At 36.2% G+C, this 17,289-nt stretch overlaps 1 protein-coding gene across 5 annotated transcripts in view; it reads left to right on the top strand.

Annotated features, from left to right (window-relative positions):
- osbpl9 (oxysterol binding protein-like 9) overlaps positions 1 to 17,289 on the top strand; it is a 29,874-nt gene that overhangs the window by 3,720 nt on the left and 8,865 nt on the right. The window contains exons 1-9 of one of the 5 annotated variants that reach the window (XM_082188275.1): positions 4,064 to 4,224; positions 5,450 to 5,523; positions 9,989 to 10,084; positions 10,197 to 10,244; positions 11,333 to 11,362; positions 11,454 to 11,504; positions 12,139 to 12,177; positions 15,183 to 15,276; positions 15,496 to 15,600. In XM_082188275.1, the coding sequence (XP_082044401.1) occupies positions 11,457 to 11,504; positions 12,139 to 12,177; positions 15,183 to 15,276; positions 15,496 to 15,600 (286 nt within the window). In that variant the 5' untranslated portion in view covers positions 4,064 to 4,224; positions 5,450 to 5,523; positions 9,989 to 10,084; ... (1 more) ...; positions 11,333 to 11,362; positions 11,454 to 11,456. Of the gene's footprint in view, positions 1 to 4,063; positions 4,225 to 5,449; positions 5,524 to 6,220; positions 6,829 to 9,988; positions 10,085 to 10,196; positions 10,245 to 11,332; positions 11,363 to 11,453; positions 11,505 to 12,138; positions 12,178 to 15,182; positions 15,277 to 15,495; positions 15,601 to 17,289 lie in introns of those variants that run through there. The other 4 variants (XM_082188276.1, XM_082188272.1, XM_082188274.1 and 1 more) reach the window with 4 other exon arrangements.

The following is a 17,289-nucleotide window of genomic DNA, read 5'->3' as shown; positions in this document are numbered from 1 at the left end:
TTGTTTAGTCTCGAGCATGCTTGTTTTATTTACTAATGGAGTTGGCTGGTAGTATTTACTTTGAGTGTGTTAAGAGTTCTCAAGAGTTACAGGTTTTGAAAATGCGTACCTGGCGGGACCATATATAGTATTTGTAGATAATAATTTCTATTCATTAGTGATCATTTTAGCCTCATTCCACCCCGCGATCAGTCTTGTTGCTTTCTCGCTCATATTGGAATGAAGGTATTCTTTTTCTCTTTATTAATTTTCACTTTGACCTGTAAAATTCATTGCCGACCTCTGGAGTGTTATGTCAGTTGTGCTATGCTATGCCAATCCAATTCGTTTATTTTTTTTAATGGTGGGATAACATAACTCGACCTGCCATGTCTGATTTCCTGTTGTGCGTTTACATAGTGTATTTCTATGAGTGTGTAGCGCAGGCTTCGGTTTCAACAATCTCTTCATACCATCCACCTCTCTAGATCCTCAGGGACTCATCCTATCAGTTCTCCTATCGCCATTTCTGCAGGAGTCATTTACCCCACAGCGGAAATGGTTTTGTGCGTCCTGATTTCAATGGACCGGAATTGTGTATTCCGAAGTTGCTTGTATTAGTTATTTATGGCATTTCCTTTATGGTTAGAGTGCCATGTTGGGTTCAGAATGGTATATTCTTGAGTAAAGTTGTATATTTTGTTGTGCACATGAGCAAATGAAGATTTGAATATTGTTGTTGTTATTAATATTATTCCTATTAGTCTCAATGATAAATAAATCAATATATGAAACCGAATATCCAGTTACTCGAAGTAATCTTCAATTAATTTCCCTTTCATTTATTGTTTTAAATGTAAATACTCACATTATACGAATAGAACAGTAAAATTTAATTAAATGTTTGTTTTTCATAGAAATGTTTTTTTCATTACTTTAAAGTGGCCTCAATGATATATGTTCTTTCTTATGTCGCAAAGACCTGACTTACATTAGCACTCTTTTAAAATAAATTAATACTTTTATTCAGCAAGGACACATTCATTCCACAATTCCAGTCAATTCTTATTGACTTCACAATCTCTGAGAGTCAGGGTCAGGGTAGGCAGTTCTGCTGGTAAATCAAATTGTGTATCAGTTTGCTACAATGATTTCTTCTGAGAAAAGCCTAGATGCTGGATTTGAGTTTGTGCGATTTGCATGATCTTTAGCTATTTCCTTTGGTGTTGTCTTTACAGCCTTTTGCAGATGGCTGAGCTTACCAGTTTGTTGCACAATGGTCTATTAAAGTGAATTATCGATTTGAGATTTACACGTCCCTTGACATTGTGTTGTTTTACGGCTTATTTCAATGTACCGACACCGACAGTCACCAGATTACAGTACGTCACTTCTCAGACATTCCAAGACCCAACAAACGCCAATACAACATGTTCAGTCTGCGAAAACAAGCACCAACCCACGGCAACAACAGATGCTAACAAGTGTAACACACTGATCTTACAAAACCCGACGAACGTGTCTGTCACCGTTGTTTCACCGTCTGTCGATGCAGAGCTTTTTCTATCTATGATTGTGTTGGTTGTCCAGCATAAGTTTCACTTTGTGACACCAAAACATTATTAACATTGTTGTTGTGATTTTGCGGGGGTTTTTGGTCAGTGCAGAGGGGAGTGATTTGTAAAGTGAGATGTGTTCAGATTAAATCTAAGCGAAGCTGTGCTGTGGTTTTCTTGTTTTGACATGAAATATCATCAGGATTATATCAAGCTGCCAACTGGGCTTAAACCAAATAGCATGCTGTTAAATATTACATTGTAAAACTCTAGAAATGCACTACCAGGATGATAAAAGCAATGTAAAGCTTGAACTTTCATATCTGTAGATGTAAGAATGTAGTTAACCTCCCCATTCAGCAAGATGCATTTGAGAATTAGCGGTTAGGTTGAACGGTCAGGATGGGTATGGAGAGGTTCACACAATGCAGGCCGCAGAGGAACTGTACTTGCTATTTAGAGGACCATCCATAATTCATCATATTCTTCTGTGGCCCAGTATCAGCCCTGCCTGAAAGCCCCTTTATTTTCTCTGAGCTAAAAGCCTCTACCTGTCTTCCTCTCAGACACTTGACTGGAGAGGGGAAAAAAACAGACAGCATTTAAAAGCTCCCGGCTTCAGACGCTGAGCTCCTGTTGGCAGTGGATCAACATTTGTTTTCATGCTCCTGAGGGGAAAGAAATAACAGAGAGGGAGAAAAGACGTGGAGCAGTTGAACGGAGGAAGAATGAGCTACTGGTGTGTGTTTTTCGCTCTGTCGTCAAACTCTGGTGTTTCCGCAGGACAGAGCTGGCAGGGGAATGATGCAGGGAGTCACATGGAAGCTGCAGTGAGTTTAGGAGAGACTGCAGGGACGCAGCATTTTGGAGATCTTGCCCGACACTTTTTCATACTGTAGATATAAGGCAGCAGCAGCACACTATGTTTTCTGGAGACTGCAATGGATGCACACACTAGGGATACACAATAAATCGCCACCATATGTTATTTTTTATTGATTTATTGGTGTCAGTTTTGGAAATGTATCGGCTAATATTAGACATCTAATTATATTTTCCCTATTTTTACATTTAGATGACCTTTCCCATAATGTAATGCTCACTTAAAGTTGATCTTTAAAATAATTTTTTTTAATAATCATGTTAAAATAAAATCTTTAAATGATTGTCCATTTTTTTATAATCTTGTAATGGCTAAATTCACTCGTAGCATTGATTTTAAATTTTAGGTTGATGATTTTAGTTTTAAAAAATAGTACACTACCATTTAAGAGTTTAAGGTTGTTGTTTTTTTTAAACGATTTTTCATCAAAGATGCATTAAAGTGACAGTAAAGTCTTTTACATTGTTACAAAAGATTTCTGTTTCCAATAAATGCTTTTTTTTTAGCTTTCTATTCATCCTGAAAATAAATATATCAAATTTTAAAAATATTAAGCAGGACAACTGTTTTTAACAATGATAATAATATTTTTTTCTTGAGCAGCAAATTAGCATATTAGAATGATTTCTGAAGGACCATGTGACACTGAAGACTAATGTGTGACTAAAGTAATGATGCTGAAAATTCAGCTTTGCCATCACTGGAATAAATTACATTTTAAAATATATTCAAATAGAAATCAGTTATTTGAAATTGTAATAATATTTCACAATATTAGTATTTTTACTATAATAAATAAATGTAGTCTTGGTGAGCATAAGAGACTTCTTAACAACCTCAAACTTTTGAATGCTAGTGTTTATATTATAATTTTAACATCAGCCATTTATTATTTTATTGGCTATGACATGAAAAAACCATTTGCTTATTTGTGTCGGCCAGAATAAAAAATATATATATCTTCCTCAACATGCTGTAATTGTTTTTGGCTCCTCTGACTGTAACTCTTTGTTTCACTGTTCTTTAACATCATATAGCTCAGTAGCAAGTCTGGTGGAGACATCTCGCTGTTTGACATCAGCTGCTAGTGCTGAAGAAATGCCTTGATTAGGTTTAAATGGACTTTGATAAATGATGAGACATTTTGTTTGAGTGCTTAGGTCTCTCTCTTTTTCTTGCATACTGCTGGGGTGTCATTAGAAGGTCACATTGCATAAGGTGCCCTCATTCCATTCTGAAGTCCACCATTGCTCTCCAGAGACACACTCCACGTTTCTCTCAGTATATAGGGTAGAGATGAGGAGGAGAGCATCTAAAAACTGAATTACATTGTGCAAAATAGGTGATGATGACATAAGTTAGCACTCATGCATTTGCTCAAGGCACATTCAATTCAAGTAGATAGCAGTTAAAGTGTGCATTTCTTTGATGTTTTTTTGGATGACTTTATTAGTAATTTATAACATTTTATTCATACTTTTTATTTCATGTTGTACTCAGGGTGTTGCTGTGGTCTTTAGGTCAGTTTTAGCATGTCCTCATTGCCAAATAACGGACAAGTGCAGTGTTTTGTAATCAACTCTACTACCTCTCCTAGTGAAACCTCATTGGCTAGCGAGAGGAGTTAGCTTGGCTTCATGCGTCATGTGATCTCCACTCCCGCACCAGTAGCCCAGGGAGGGGCCATGTTTGTTTTGGACTCTGAGTCTCACACGGATCTAGGACATTGATTTCAAGCATGTTCCATAGATGTGGGATGACTTTTGTGGTCCTGTGCGAACGAACGCTGCTGTACTTTACAAGCAGGTAAAGGGAACTAAAAGTTCTCTTATCTTCTTGAAGATTCTAATCTACTTGTGTTTTTCGCTATTTTTGTTTAATGTGTATTGATTATTAACCGATTCAGTGTATGTGTAACGCTGCTGTGCCTAAAGCTTGTTAGATCATCGATAATGTTGCCTCAATACACACAAATTAGGGGTTTGAGTCGTGATTTTAGATTTTCTGCTGAGCTTTGCACCTTCATCCATCAAAGTGTCTCATGTTGTGTCTCATATCTCATGTTGTCAGTGCTGTTTTTCAGATGGTCCCTGCTGGGGAAATTATTAAATGTATGTTTAATGGCAATTAGATAGACAGAGAGATTTAGTCTTAATATCCGTCTATGAACTGTGTGTGGTACCTTCTCATGCCAAACATTAGATCAAGCCTTGGGTTTGATTTGCCACTTGATGTGAACTACAGTTAGTCATTTTTAAAACTGGCTATTTACTCTTTCTCGTCATTTGATGCTTTATTATTTTCTTTCTGTCATGGAGCATAGAAGATGTTTTGAGGAATCTTCACATACTTGTTTACATAGAAAGTGGATGGATAATAGTGGCTCTCAAGCTCCAAAAAGCAGCAAAAAACGTTCTTTTTATTTTAAGTCTTCTAATGATATATGATAGCTTCTTTTTTTTTTTTTTTGAAACAGGCCAAATTTAAGTAATAAGGCCTACTTACTGAAAATCATCTTTACTCAACATCTTAAATCTTATTCTTGCAAGAGTATCAGGTAAACAATTGAATAAAGTTCAATAGAAGGAATAAAATCCTGTTTTGAACAACATATGAACATGAATGAAGACTTTTCTTTATCAGGCATTCCTTTTAATTGTACACTTTATAGTTTTATGCTTGATTAGATGTTTTGAAGAGCAGAGGTGTTGTTTTTTTAGTCCTGAAATGTTATTCCTCTTTTCTACAAGAAACTCCATTATGAGCATTACCATTTCTTTACTCAAGAGCAGAGGCTTTACTTTGTGTTTGTTTAATTTCCTGTTTAACTTGCTACAACCCTGTCTTGTCTTCTTGAAACTCTACCTGTTTTCGTTAAGGAAAGCCTGATACGACAACAGAGCTGTAGTTACCGTTGTCACATTTACAGTTCCACGGCAGAGTCATTCTCCACTCTCCATTTCATGCGCCGTGTGTTTGCGGTCTGTCTGCTTATTACTAATGGATGTGTTTTTGGATATTTTCCCCTCAGCCCGTGACGCAGATGAGCGGGAGAAGTGGATTCATGCCTTAGAGGGGACCATTCTACGCCACACCCTTCAGCAGGTAACAGCCACATCTAGGTCACATGATTACACCTCAGTCAAGTAAAGAATCTTCTCTATAATTATGCTTAGACCTCATTCAATTTTTGGGGGATGTTTTGTTACTTTTATTCCATGTCTGTTCATTTTGAGGGCAACTATGTGCTTTGTGATGTGCTCCTAAGATCTGTAAAGTAAAAGTTTATTCATATTTTATGTAATATTAGTATTGTTTTTTTTTTTGTCTTACGATGTTTAAAAACTATAAAATAGATTTTAAAAATTTATATAAAAATGTATTGCCTTTACCAACTCCCAACTGTTTAAGAAAAATGTTGTAATGAAATGTAGTAAGAAGTAATGGAATTTTTTTACATTTTCATCAATGGCGTAATCCCTCGAGTGTGGTTTCTTCAAGTTACAATGTCATTTTTTTCTTTTTTATTTAGAAGATGAGTATGCATCAGATTTCTGTTTCAATAGGAAATTGACACTCTGTGTTGACACATTTCTGTATTTTTTGGTCAGTTGTGACAGCATAGTCAGTCAAAGGAATGCCATTTTCCTCAAGCATGGAAATGTGTCCTCCCTTTTGACTGTTGTTAATAAAACATAAAATGTTTTAATTTGAGTTAGTGAAATATTCGCTTTTTTACTACAAAACTACAAAAAAGGGTATTTTGAGGGTATTGAATGCACTTGATGTGCAGACCTGCTTCATACCGACGGTAGAAACCAGGACAGGCTGAGACGAGTATGCGTTATTACTTGCATTTCTCTCTTCATTTTTTCCTCATTTCTTGTAAATAATTGTATGATTTTTCTGGCTTACTTTTGTCCTCTACCTCTGTGTTCTTTTTTCCCCTCATTCTTTCCTCTCAAAGATCTCCATTCCATTTCCACCTTAGCTCTATGTAAAAATAAAAATAAAAACCTGCTGACTGGCAACTGCGTGTACCTACTCGCAGAGTGTGTGCAGCTATCCGGTCACATGATCTCCGACAGCCAATCACAGCTTTGCTTATTCAGGCAGCCCTTGTGCCGCAGTTGGCAGATCCAATCACAGCAATGTATTGTGTTTTCTACAGTCTGTAAGGTTAATGCTACTTTTTCTTCTGCTTTTTTTTTTGTGAGGAAGTCCTCTTCCTGGTCAACGGTGGTTTATTGGTTTAGTTTAGACGACTTAGCCAATAGGTACTTGTTCACCTTAAATGCCCCTCCTTTAGAGGGGGAACTTACAGGAAAGGGTGTGTGGACTGATACAGAAAGTGTTTCTCTGAGTTTGGATCAAATTTGTGGAGGAATGTCCTGCAGTGGCAAGAACCGAGTGAGTATCTTTGTTTTGTTGAAGTTAACTGATGCGTTAAATGGGTCACACTCTGTGTATGAGTGTGCACAGGTAGGGGTGGGTGTGCGTGTGTGTTTATGAAAGTAGGGAAGCATTTGTTTGTGCAAATGGAGAGGGCACGGGGCACAGTTGAATGCGTAGTTACTTTTCTACTGACTTGACTTGTGATTTGTAACCTCAGCCATATCATACGTGCACAGTCTGTGTTGCCATAATAGAGCACATGACTTGTGGTTTTGCTTTTCAAATGTGACACTGGTGGGTTTATCTCCTAAAATGCATAAAGATAGCCTATACAACTCAGCTTGCTCAGTTGATACATATTGAAACCCTTCTCTCTGCTGTTGTGTTAGTTGTTCAGATTTTCTGCTATGAGTCAGACTGAAGGAGTAAGTCAATGGGAACAGCTTCCTGTCTGTACAATCTGTATTTTTAGGTATGGGTTAACCTGTTAACAGCTACCATGTAGCTCTCAGCGTACCACAGCTTTTCTCTGCCAGGCACAGGATAAAATAATTATGTAATGCTCTCTGAGGGTCGCAAATGCTTGTTTAAAGGTATTTCGGTAATTTGTTCATACCAAAACAGTAGATTTCAGGGCCGCTGGGAGGTGAGATGTTTATGGTGCCTGTAGGATATTGATTTGATTTGATTTGATTCAACTTTATTGTCATTACACAAGTACAGGTACAAGGCAACGAAATGCAAATATGATCAAGCATGTATGTTCCTGAACTTAACTGGTAGAGAATTGTGGTTCAGTTCCCTGGGAACATGCATTTTGAAAAAAGCGATTTCCAGTCGAGAAATAAGAAATATCATTTAAGTCAGAAATACTAGTTAACCTATGATGTTTTTCTTGGCATTTTGTGACTTTCTCATTTAAGGTAACAAACATAGCTGCAAATTGTGGACACTGATGTGTTGTGGAATGTGCTTACACAATTTCGATTTTGTTTGTTATGATATATCAGTTTGACCCGTATATTTCATTTGTTTAAAAATGGTACCAGTACTGTACAGTACTAATGAGAACGTGTTCAACAATTTTGTTAAAGTTATAAAAAGTTGTTAAATACAGTTTATAAGTCATATGTATTTTTGTAATGTGTGAGAAGTATTAATGTTTAATTGTTTTTTTTTTTTGCTGTTCTCCATGATTTTTAGTGAATTGAATCCAATTACAATCCATAACGATCGAACACAAATTTATACCATAATACAACGATAATAACCTTTTGGATAAGTATATTTTAGCCACATAGAAGAGCAGCACTGTAGCTGTTAAGATGCTAGTTTGCCGGAAACATACTAACGAAGGTACTCAAAAACAAGTATGAATACTTGGCTAGGTAATATGCCTGTTGAGTGTACTTTACCTGCGACCTTTAATTACTGTTACGCTTGCTAACCCTAGCTACTAGCTAGTTATAACTATGCCAACTGTTTAGAAGTAGGCCTATATGCTATTGTATTCACTAAACTCTGCTTCGGCATGACTAGTTTATGCATCTGCCTGCTATATTCCTCTTGTGACAATGCTAAGAATGTAACATACATTTGTGAATCGTGTTACGAGCTGTCACAATATTTCTTGCTTTCATTCTAGCTGTTAATTATTCCTGCCTTTACTGCTTAGGGTGTTCGTTTTAGCAGGGCTGAATGTTTCATAAAAACACTCCCATAATTCAGGAACAAATGACATTTAGGTTAGTACAATCAGGCCATATATTCAGAGTGGAACTTGATCTTTAGTTCGTTTTAAAAGCTGCAAAACTCTCATTAAAAGCTTTTGTGTTTCCACATACATGTGTTGGCAGTCGACTCAGTGAATCACATGGTTTCATACTGATATTCCACTTAACCTTTGATTCCTGCACGGATTTGCGTCGCTTGTTTAGACTTTGACCTATTTTTTTTTTTTATGTTTACAATTTTGAGGGACGGTTAGCCGCCCATGGCTTTTCTTCATTTTCCTATGCAGTTCAGTTCCACCAATCTCCGGCGTGGGGGCTTTTGCGAGGGTCGACAAGAACCAAAGCTCACGGCAGTGACCCCCAGACCAGGAAGTACCTCTCTTATATAGGCTACTGCCAACATTGCCTGTGCCTGTTGCCTCAATACCACCTGGACTAGCCGCTATTAGCTTTAGTCTTTGAACTGAAAGGTCTACATTAGCTTAAGGTTATAGTTGTGGTTATGCTACACGTAAAATAAGGAAATGTGGTTTGCTGTTCTTATCAAATTTCCAGACTTGTTTTACAGTAATATGTAAACTGCTTAGTTGGTTACATGGAAGCTGTTTTAAGGTTTTAGTGTGAATTCTCTTGTGTAATTCTCTGAATTTGTGTGTGATGTGAGTTAAGAAAGGACATGTGTAATGGGAGGGGTGTGATGGCATATAGGCCTATAGCATGTTCTGTAAAAAGTGGTTTATGTGTCATATGCTTAATGAAAAAAAAAAGCATACATTTTATTTGATCTTATTTATTTTAAAGAGTTTTAAAATACCTACTTTATTTGTTTGGGTTCATGAATCCATGAAAAAATCATCATGGCCAAATCAGTAAGTCAAATGGTGCAGTAAGTGATTTCTGAGAAACGCTGTTGAAGATTTAAATCAACACCTAAACAAACAATCTTGTGAATATTTGCTAGATGTCTGTTCTGTGTGTGTGCTGAAAAAAATGTGTGTTTGTACATAGTCCTAGCTGTGTAATTAGGATAAAAACAAAAGTTTTGCTTATTTGCTTTAACCTTGAATTGTTTGAATCAGTTACATTGAAGAGGGATTAGAAATGTTCTTTTGAAAGATAATGATCATCTGTCCTCATGTCCTAGAAACATCTGACAAAACTCGTTTGATGTGTATATATATATATATATATATATATATATATATATATATATACCGATAACAGCCTGTTCCTTTTTATTTTGCAGTTCAGTTCAGTCCCTCTCTCAGGGTCTGTTGTCTAATTGTGTAATTCAGTTAAAGCTGTTAGAGAGAAATGTGAACAGGCAGGGAGCAGTTCTGCTCAGTTCCTTTCGAAAGCAGAACATGACAGCTTTGGACACCATGGAAGCTTTTATACACTGGAATAGGACTGAAACTGATCCCTCTCACTTTCATTTGCAGGAGGCAGAAACCGGATTCGTTCCCAGCGTTCAGGACTTCGACAAGAAGCTAGCCGAAGCGGACGCGTATTTGCAGATTTTAATCGACCAGTTAAAAGTAAGGCTATCGTAAGACCTCATTATGACTCAAAAGAGCCTTGTATTTTGAGTTGATGTATCATTGTTCACATACACGGCTGTCTAATTTCTGTTTTCGTTGCATCTTGTAGCTTTTCGATGAAAAGATAAAAGACTGCAAGGAAGATGAGTCACGCAGAGTAAGACATGAACATTTTTCCGTATCATCAGTGGTCCATTTTCTGTCAGACAGTATATAGCAGAGACGGTCCACTTAAATTACAATGAGAGGAATTGAGACGTCCAATATGGACGCCCCTCTATTTAAGGATGTCCCACCTTCCAAATAAAAGAGCTAATCGACCAAGTAATGCAAATGAAATGTAGAAAAGTATTGTGCCAAGCTAAGTTAAGCTTGTGGCTTGCTAACTGAAAACACAAAGAAAGGGAAATGTTTAATTTGACAATTTTCAACCTTGGTAATATGTGATGTTATTTAAAAGGCATTAAAGGGGTCATCGGATGCCCATTTTCCACAAGTTGGTATGATTCTTTAGGGTCTTCATGTAAAGTTTGTAATATACTTTGGTTAAAATTCCTCAATGGTTGTGTAAAACAACACCCTTTTTACCTCCTCAAAAACAGCTCTGTTCACAGCGAGCCGTTTCAGTGCATGTCTCTTTAAATGATAATGAGCAACTGCTCACATGACATCATATTACTCAGAAAATCCTTGATTATTGAGAGTGTTTAGGCTTTTTGAGGATAAAAAAAAAAGGAGTGAATGTATTTTTTTCATTGTATTGTGGTTGTTTTCACACACTGCAAAGATTTGCAAAAAATGTATATGCAAACACCATATAAAAGTCAATTTTAACATATTTTCATTGTTAAAAATAAATACACTGTTGAGTTATTTTTAATCATTACTAATTAGGAACTAAATGAAATACCAATATAAAGTTGTCTGAGCAAATGGAGTTGCTTTGGAATGGAATGGGGGAACAGGTAACTGCTATAAAATGTAGATTTATTGTATATATACATTTCCATATGCAAATTTCAATTTGTAAATTGTTCACACATAATGAAATGCTAAAGATTCTTCAGATACTACATCCAGAGAGTCACATGTTAAGCCTATTTAGGGGATGAAAGTCATTTGATCTCAGGCTTTCATTTCTGCTTTTTTAAAGGTTTTGTTAAGGTGCATCTTTGTTTATAATCCAAGGGAATTTCACAAATCTAACTAAAGCTGTCCTTTTCTTTTTCATTGTCCAATACACAGAAAATTGAGAACCTGAAGGACACGACTTGTGTAAGAGCGTCTGCACCTTCACCCTCTTAATGCATTTTAGATCTAATTTTGGCAGTGTAATGCATTTTCATTTCTTGTTTTTCTTTTTTAGAGTATGGTAGAGTCCATCAAACATTGTATCGTACTACTACAGATTGCCAAGGTAAAAAACGCTCGTCTCTTAGGCTCATAATGTGAATGCACCTGTGTTTCGTCTGCCCACTTTGTTAATATTTGTCTTGTCCAACCCAACCTGTAATTTTCCAGAACCCTGTTAATGTTTATTTTGCCAAGATTATGAACATTCCAGCAGGTACCACATGGTTTTGAGAGGTGATTCTCCTACACTAAGGCCACATTCACACAGCAGCAGAAAATGGTTGTCAGTCTTGTTTTACAGTGCTAAATATGGTTATGCTCACATGTTGACCTAAACATTTGACGGATAAACTTCCATCTTAATTGGACAAAAAACATTTTTTCGAATGTAAAAATAAGACCTGGTTTTGTAGAAGTTGCCATCTTTGAGTTATTTAATTTACCTACTTTAGCAGACAGTATTTGGCTCACTAAGTGTAAGCTGTACTAGGAATGGACCTGTTAGTAAATACGGTTGACAATCCCAAACGCTGACTGTGTGAATGTACCCTAAATGTTTCAGGAGGTTAAATTACCTCAAGTAGCCATTGTTATTGCCTCAAATAAAGCAGAGACAATTTGCACCATATTTTGTAGCTTTCTCCCAGCTGTGGAGTTGCCTTATTTCTCAATTTGTGTTTTCTTTTTAAAATTTGAAGGATCAAAGTAACGAACAGCAACACGCAAACGGACTTATAGTAAGTTTTAACATTACTCAGCAATGAACTAGTCTAAATAAAACGGTGCTACTGTTCTCTCTTCCACTGAAATCACATTTTCTCTTCAGTAAAATTGAATCGAGATGTGCATGACCTTGATCTGAGGGCTCCGCCCACCACATCTACGTCTCTCTCTTTTTCTCTCTGCTTTCATTTTTCTCACTCTTCCTGTCGGGTAATTCTGGGTCTGTCCTTACCTACGGCCACAACTAACAACAAATTTAAACCGCAATAGAGAAATATCTCTGACAGTGTGATTGAACCAAAATGTGTGAAAGACACACATTCTTTCACACAGAATTATCATTGATTTTCCATGGTCATACATGCTATTGAACCATGTAGGACAAATTGATGCGGTCTATTACGACCTACCCAGAGGCTCTCATCGGATCAATAACCACCAAGGCTAGTGCTGGAGTGACGTAATCACCAATTACATTTAACCCTCCTCTTTAGTTTGAGTTGGATTTGGCTAAAAACAAAAAACAAATGTAACATTCATATATCCCCCCCAGTTTCACAGACAAGGCTAGTCCCAGACTAAAATGCATGTTTGAGCTGTCTTAACTGAAAGCAACTTGCACTGACATATCTTACAATATGATTTGTTACTTGACTGTCCTAATGAAACTAAGGCCTAATTCTGGCTTAATCTAAGCCCTGTCTGTGAAACCGGGCCATAAAGTTTAATCCACATCATAGAAGTTGTTTGAGCTAGGGATGCACTGATATGAAAATTTTGGCCGATATGCTAACCGATAATTCTTTATATTTGAAAACCGATGTATTGCCCGATAAATCTAAATCCAAATTTGTATGCATTGTTTGAGAGTCTGATTACATAAACAAGTGTCACCATTAAAAGCCATGTCCCAAGCACACAATTATAATGATCTCATTATAATTTGATGTAGCCTATATGACAGACTTATAGTATATGCTGCACCTGTTGCACTTAACTGTATTTTCCTTTTATGAAGTTATTCCAATCATATTTCATGCAATTCATAACCATCATGGCGAACAGTGCGCATCTGAAGTGCCTCAGATAAAGGAAATAATCCATTATTTAATAAATCAAACGAATAAATTATTAAATAAAAAATCCAAATTTTCTTATCGGGCTGATAACAATAACATTAAATATTAACATATATCAGCCAATACCGATATGGTGGCCGATATATTGTGCATCCCTAGTTTGAGTACAAAAAGTTAGTTTGATAACTCAAAAACGAAATGTTGTTCTGTTTTGGGTATTTGAGTTTCTTCCCTCGGAGTCTGTGATTGCTGTCTTTTTGCCGCTGACCTGAGTGTCTGCCTCTTGATTTAATCTCATTCTAATGTTTATGTATTTACTGCAGAACTCTAATTGCTCCAATGAGCTTTTAATTTAGAGCGGCAGCCTCTGTTATGGTACAACAAAACACGGATTATTCAGAACAATAAATAATTGTGATTAAATCCTTTAAAATTCCCTGTGCAGAAAAGCTCCTCCAAACTCATTTCACTCATTCCCCTGCATGTCTTTTTTTTTTTTTCCTCCCTTGTGTGTTTTCATGTAGAGTTACCTCACCACTGTGTCCTGTGATGTCAGTGTTTCACAGTGCATGCTGGATAGAGATTATTTATCTCTCTGCGTTTTCTATTTAGTGTGTAATACTCGGGATTATGGGCTAGTCTAGTCGTCATGGACGCAGAGCTTAATATCTCAGTATCTGAGTCTGTGCCGACTGACAGGCACTCAGTGTTACCGTAAGGCAGAGACTGACACACAGTGATTTTTGTATATTAAGAAGATTCAGTGTGATGGACATGGGCCACAGCTGTGAGGTTGCTCAGTTGGACACAGTGCATTATAAAGCACTGAATCTGATTCACTTATTTACTTCAAATCTTTCTCTTGAATATTAAAGCCTCATTGATTATTTGTGTCTCTGAGTAGAAAAAATATGGACATGAAATAGTTAAAGACAACATGAAATGGCATTTGTAATGCATGTAACCTCCATAATGACATATTACTCAGTCTAATAGAATACTTCGAGGGAAATAATATAGAGGAGATCTTGAGTGAAAAAGTTTGTTATGCTCACCAAGGCTGCATTTATTTGACCAAAAATACAATAAAAACAGCAATATTGTGAAATATTATGTACATTTAAAGTAATTGTTGTTTATTTGAATATATTTTAGTCCAGTCTTCAGTGTCACATGATCCTTCAGAAATCATTCTAATATGCTGATTTGGTGTTCAAAGAATATTTATGCTTAATATTTTTGTGGAAACCATGATCCATTTAGTCAGGGATCTCTGATGAATAGAAATTTCAAAAGTTCAAAAGAAAAGCATTTATTTGGAATATATATATTTATTTATTTTTTTGTAACAATGTAAAAAGTCTTTACTGTCAATTAACCCTTACGCTAAATGTACAACAAAATTTGCACTGTTTATCACACTAGTGTGCTTTAGGGTTTACCCAGGAAGTTTGTTTTGAAATGGGTGTTTTTTATTGGTGTCTGAATATATCACTTAGTCAGTAACCAAATGGACATTTACATTTTTTCAGAACCTTAAAGGGACAGATCACCCATTTACTTCATTTATTTACCCTCGTTTTTTCTAAACCTGAATGGTTTTCTTCTGTCAAACTCAAAAGGAAAAAGTGTATCCTGGTCACTCTGAAATAAAAATTCATTAAAGAGCATCCATCTTTTGTTTTATATAGAAGGAAAAGTTATACAGGTTTAGAACAACATTAGGGTGAATAAATAATGACAGAATTGTCATATTTTGGTTAACTATCCTTTTAAACACTTTAAACACTGTAACTGAAATTCAGCCCTTAAAGTTCCCCTGAGGATTTCTGTGATAGTTGGGTTGGGCATTGAGAGTGAAAACTCCTATGAGAGGGGGTATTTATAACATGTTTTCCTATGAGAGCTGTGTTTTGTATCATGTCTGTGGTTCTCTGCAGAGCACCATTAACCCAGTGGATGGGGTATTCCAGCCTACCCCTCTCAACCCCTCTGTAGTCAGTGCCATGCCAACGCAGACCACTCTACCCACAGGTGAGCTCTCTCTCTCTCTCTCTCTCTCTCTCTCTCTCTCTCTCTCTCTCTCTCTCTCTCTCTCTCTCTCCATTTCATTCCTTAATAATGTTGTATGTGGTTATTTTGAACGCCTCTTGGAGTGCACTGATTTGGAAACTCTGAAATTAGATTTGGTTTGCAAATATTGTGTGCATTTTTCGGGCCAAGAGCATATGAAGGGTGTGTGTTCATCCATAGATGGAGCTCAGGTGTGTAAAACGGAACAGAGGCCTTCTTCTTTACCCATGGGCCCTGTTGTCACGGTGATGGGTAGCCTTCAGACTCCCACTCCCAACAGCACAGGTACGAACCAACAGTCGTGGAAATAAACACATAAATCTAGAGGGAAACTTATTATCTTAGAAAAAAATATCAAATCCCTTTCACACCACAAGTGAAATGACACAGGAGAGGAAAGATCAACACTTACTTCAGCAATTAAAAAAAAGAAACATGATGTTGAACTAAAGTCATTTTTGCTTGTTATTATGGTTGAATTGGATCATCGAAGGTCAACAGCACAGACATTGGTTAATAAAGTGGGATTAAATACATAAATTATGTATTATTTAACATTTTAATTATTCAGGTTTGCTTAATAGTTTGCATTTCACTGTTTTTATTCATTTTGAGGAATACTGAATCTGCTTTTGCGCAAGTGGGATGAGTGTGCGTGCTCACATTTAGTCTCTAGATCTACAATTACCTTCATGTTTATACAGCGCACACAACGCCTTTGCACTTACTCCCACTTTCTCTCAACATGGGGACTGGAGAGGTGTCAGTCAATAAATGGGAAAACAAAGTAACTTGCGCTACTTATGTGAAACAGTAACACATATTTTGTTGTAAATTTAAAAGTAATCCAATACTTCACTCGTGACTTGAAAAAAATATTCTGATTACATTACCCCTGACACTGTATGTACATGTATTATTATTTTTTGTGTGTGTATATATACACACATACATTTGTAGAGAACAGCCTGCATCCCCACTGCAGCGGAATACTACGGGAAATACTGCTTATTTATATATGTAATGCCTCCTTTTAATGTGAGTAGAAAGCAGTATTCCCGTAGTATTCCGCTGCAGTGGGGATGCATGCTGTTCTCTAAGCTGTTCTCTCTGCAGTCAGGCTGTTTTCCCCTGACTGCTATTAGTGCTGGATACAGGGGCTTAGAGAGTCCAGCTTCTGCTGAGGCGGTGCAGGAAGAGCTGAGCTCAGCAAAAACACAGCCGATCGGTAGCACTCTAGACAGCAATGCAGGAAAATACACATAAAACAGTCATGCCGAAAGTGCTTGCGTTGTAGGCAGGGCTGATTTAATTGGACTTTGTTAAGCATCTGAACAGTCTTGGTTTAACACAACCAACCATTTTATTTATTAGCCTCACAGCATCACAATTAAATGCATGTTTATTGTGTCTTACTAGCCATTTTCTGTTTTGTTTTTACATTCCTGAACAACTTACAATTGTATTGTAATTATTAGCATTTTTAAAGATGTTTTAAAGATGTTAATGTCCTCAATTATTCCAATAATAAAATGAATAAATGAATAAAATATGTACAATTATAAAATCTAATAATACTTATAAATCTAATAATAACAATAATAAATGCATGATGATAAAATGTTTTTTTTATTTTTTTTATTAAAATATATAAAACAATTACATGTTTTTCATTAATTTAGTGGCACTTCATTATATAATTACATATTAACATGAAGAATATTAATATGTAAAGTGCAACTATGTTTCTTTTAACAAAGTGTCATTAGTGAATTGAGGCCAATGAGAGTCATTGGTGGACATTTCAATTATTTGCATACGAGTGATTGACATTGTGCATGAATTTTTTCTTTAAGGATTAATTAGAATATGCATGTTTTGTGGCAAACAGCAAAAGCAGAGTCATTGTCTTTCTTAAATTGAGTTTAAAAATCTGTTGCTTTTTTGGGTCCAATAATTAGGCCTAAACTAAAA

The sequence above is a fragment of the Leuciscus leuciscus genome, assembly GCF_965113295.1.
Source record: "Leuciscus leuciscus genome assembly, chromosome: 13".
Taxonomy (NCBI): Eukaryota; Metazoa; Chordata; class Actinopteri; order Cypriniformes; family Leuciscidae; genus Leuciscus; species Leuciscus leuciscus.
The sequence above is the reverse complement of the archived record's forward strand: the minus strand, read 5'-3'. Positions and strand labels throughout refer to the sequence as shown.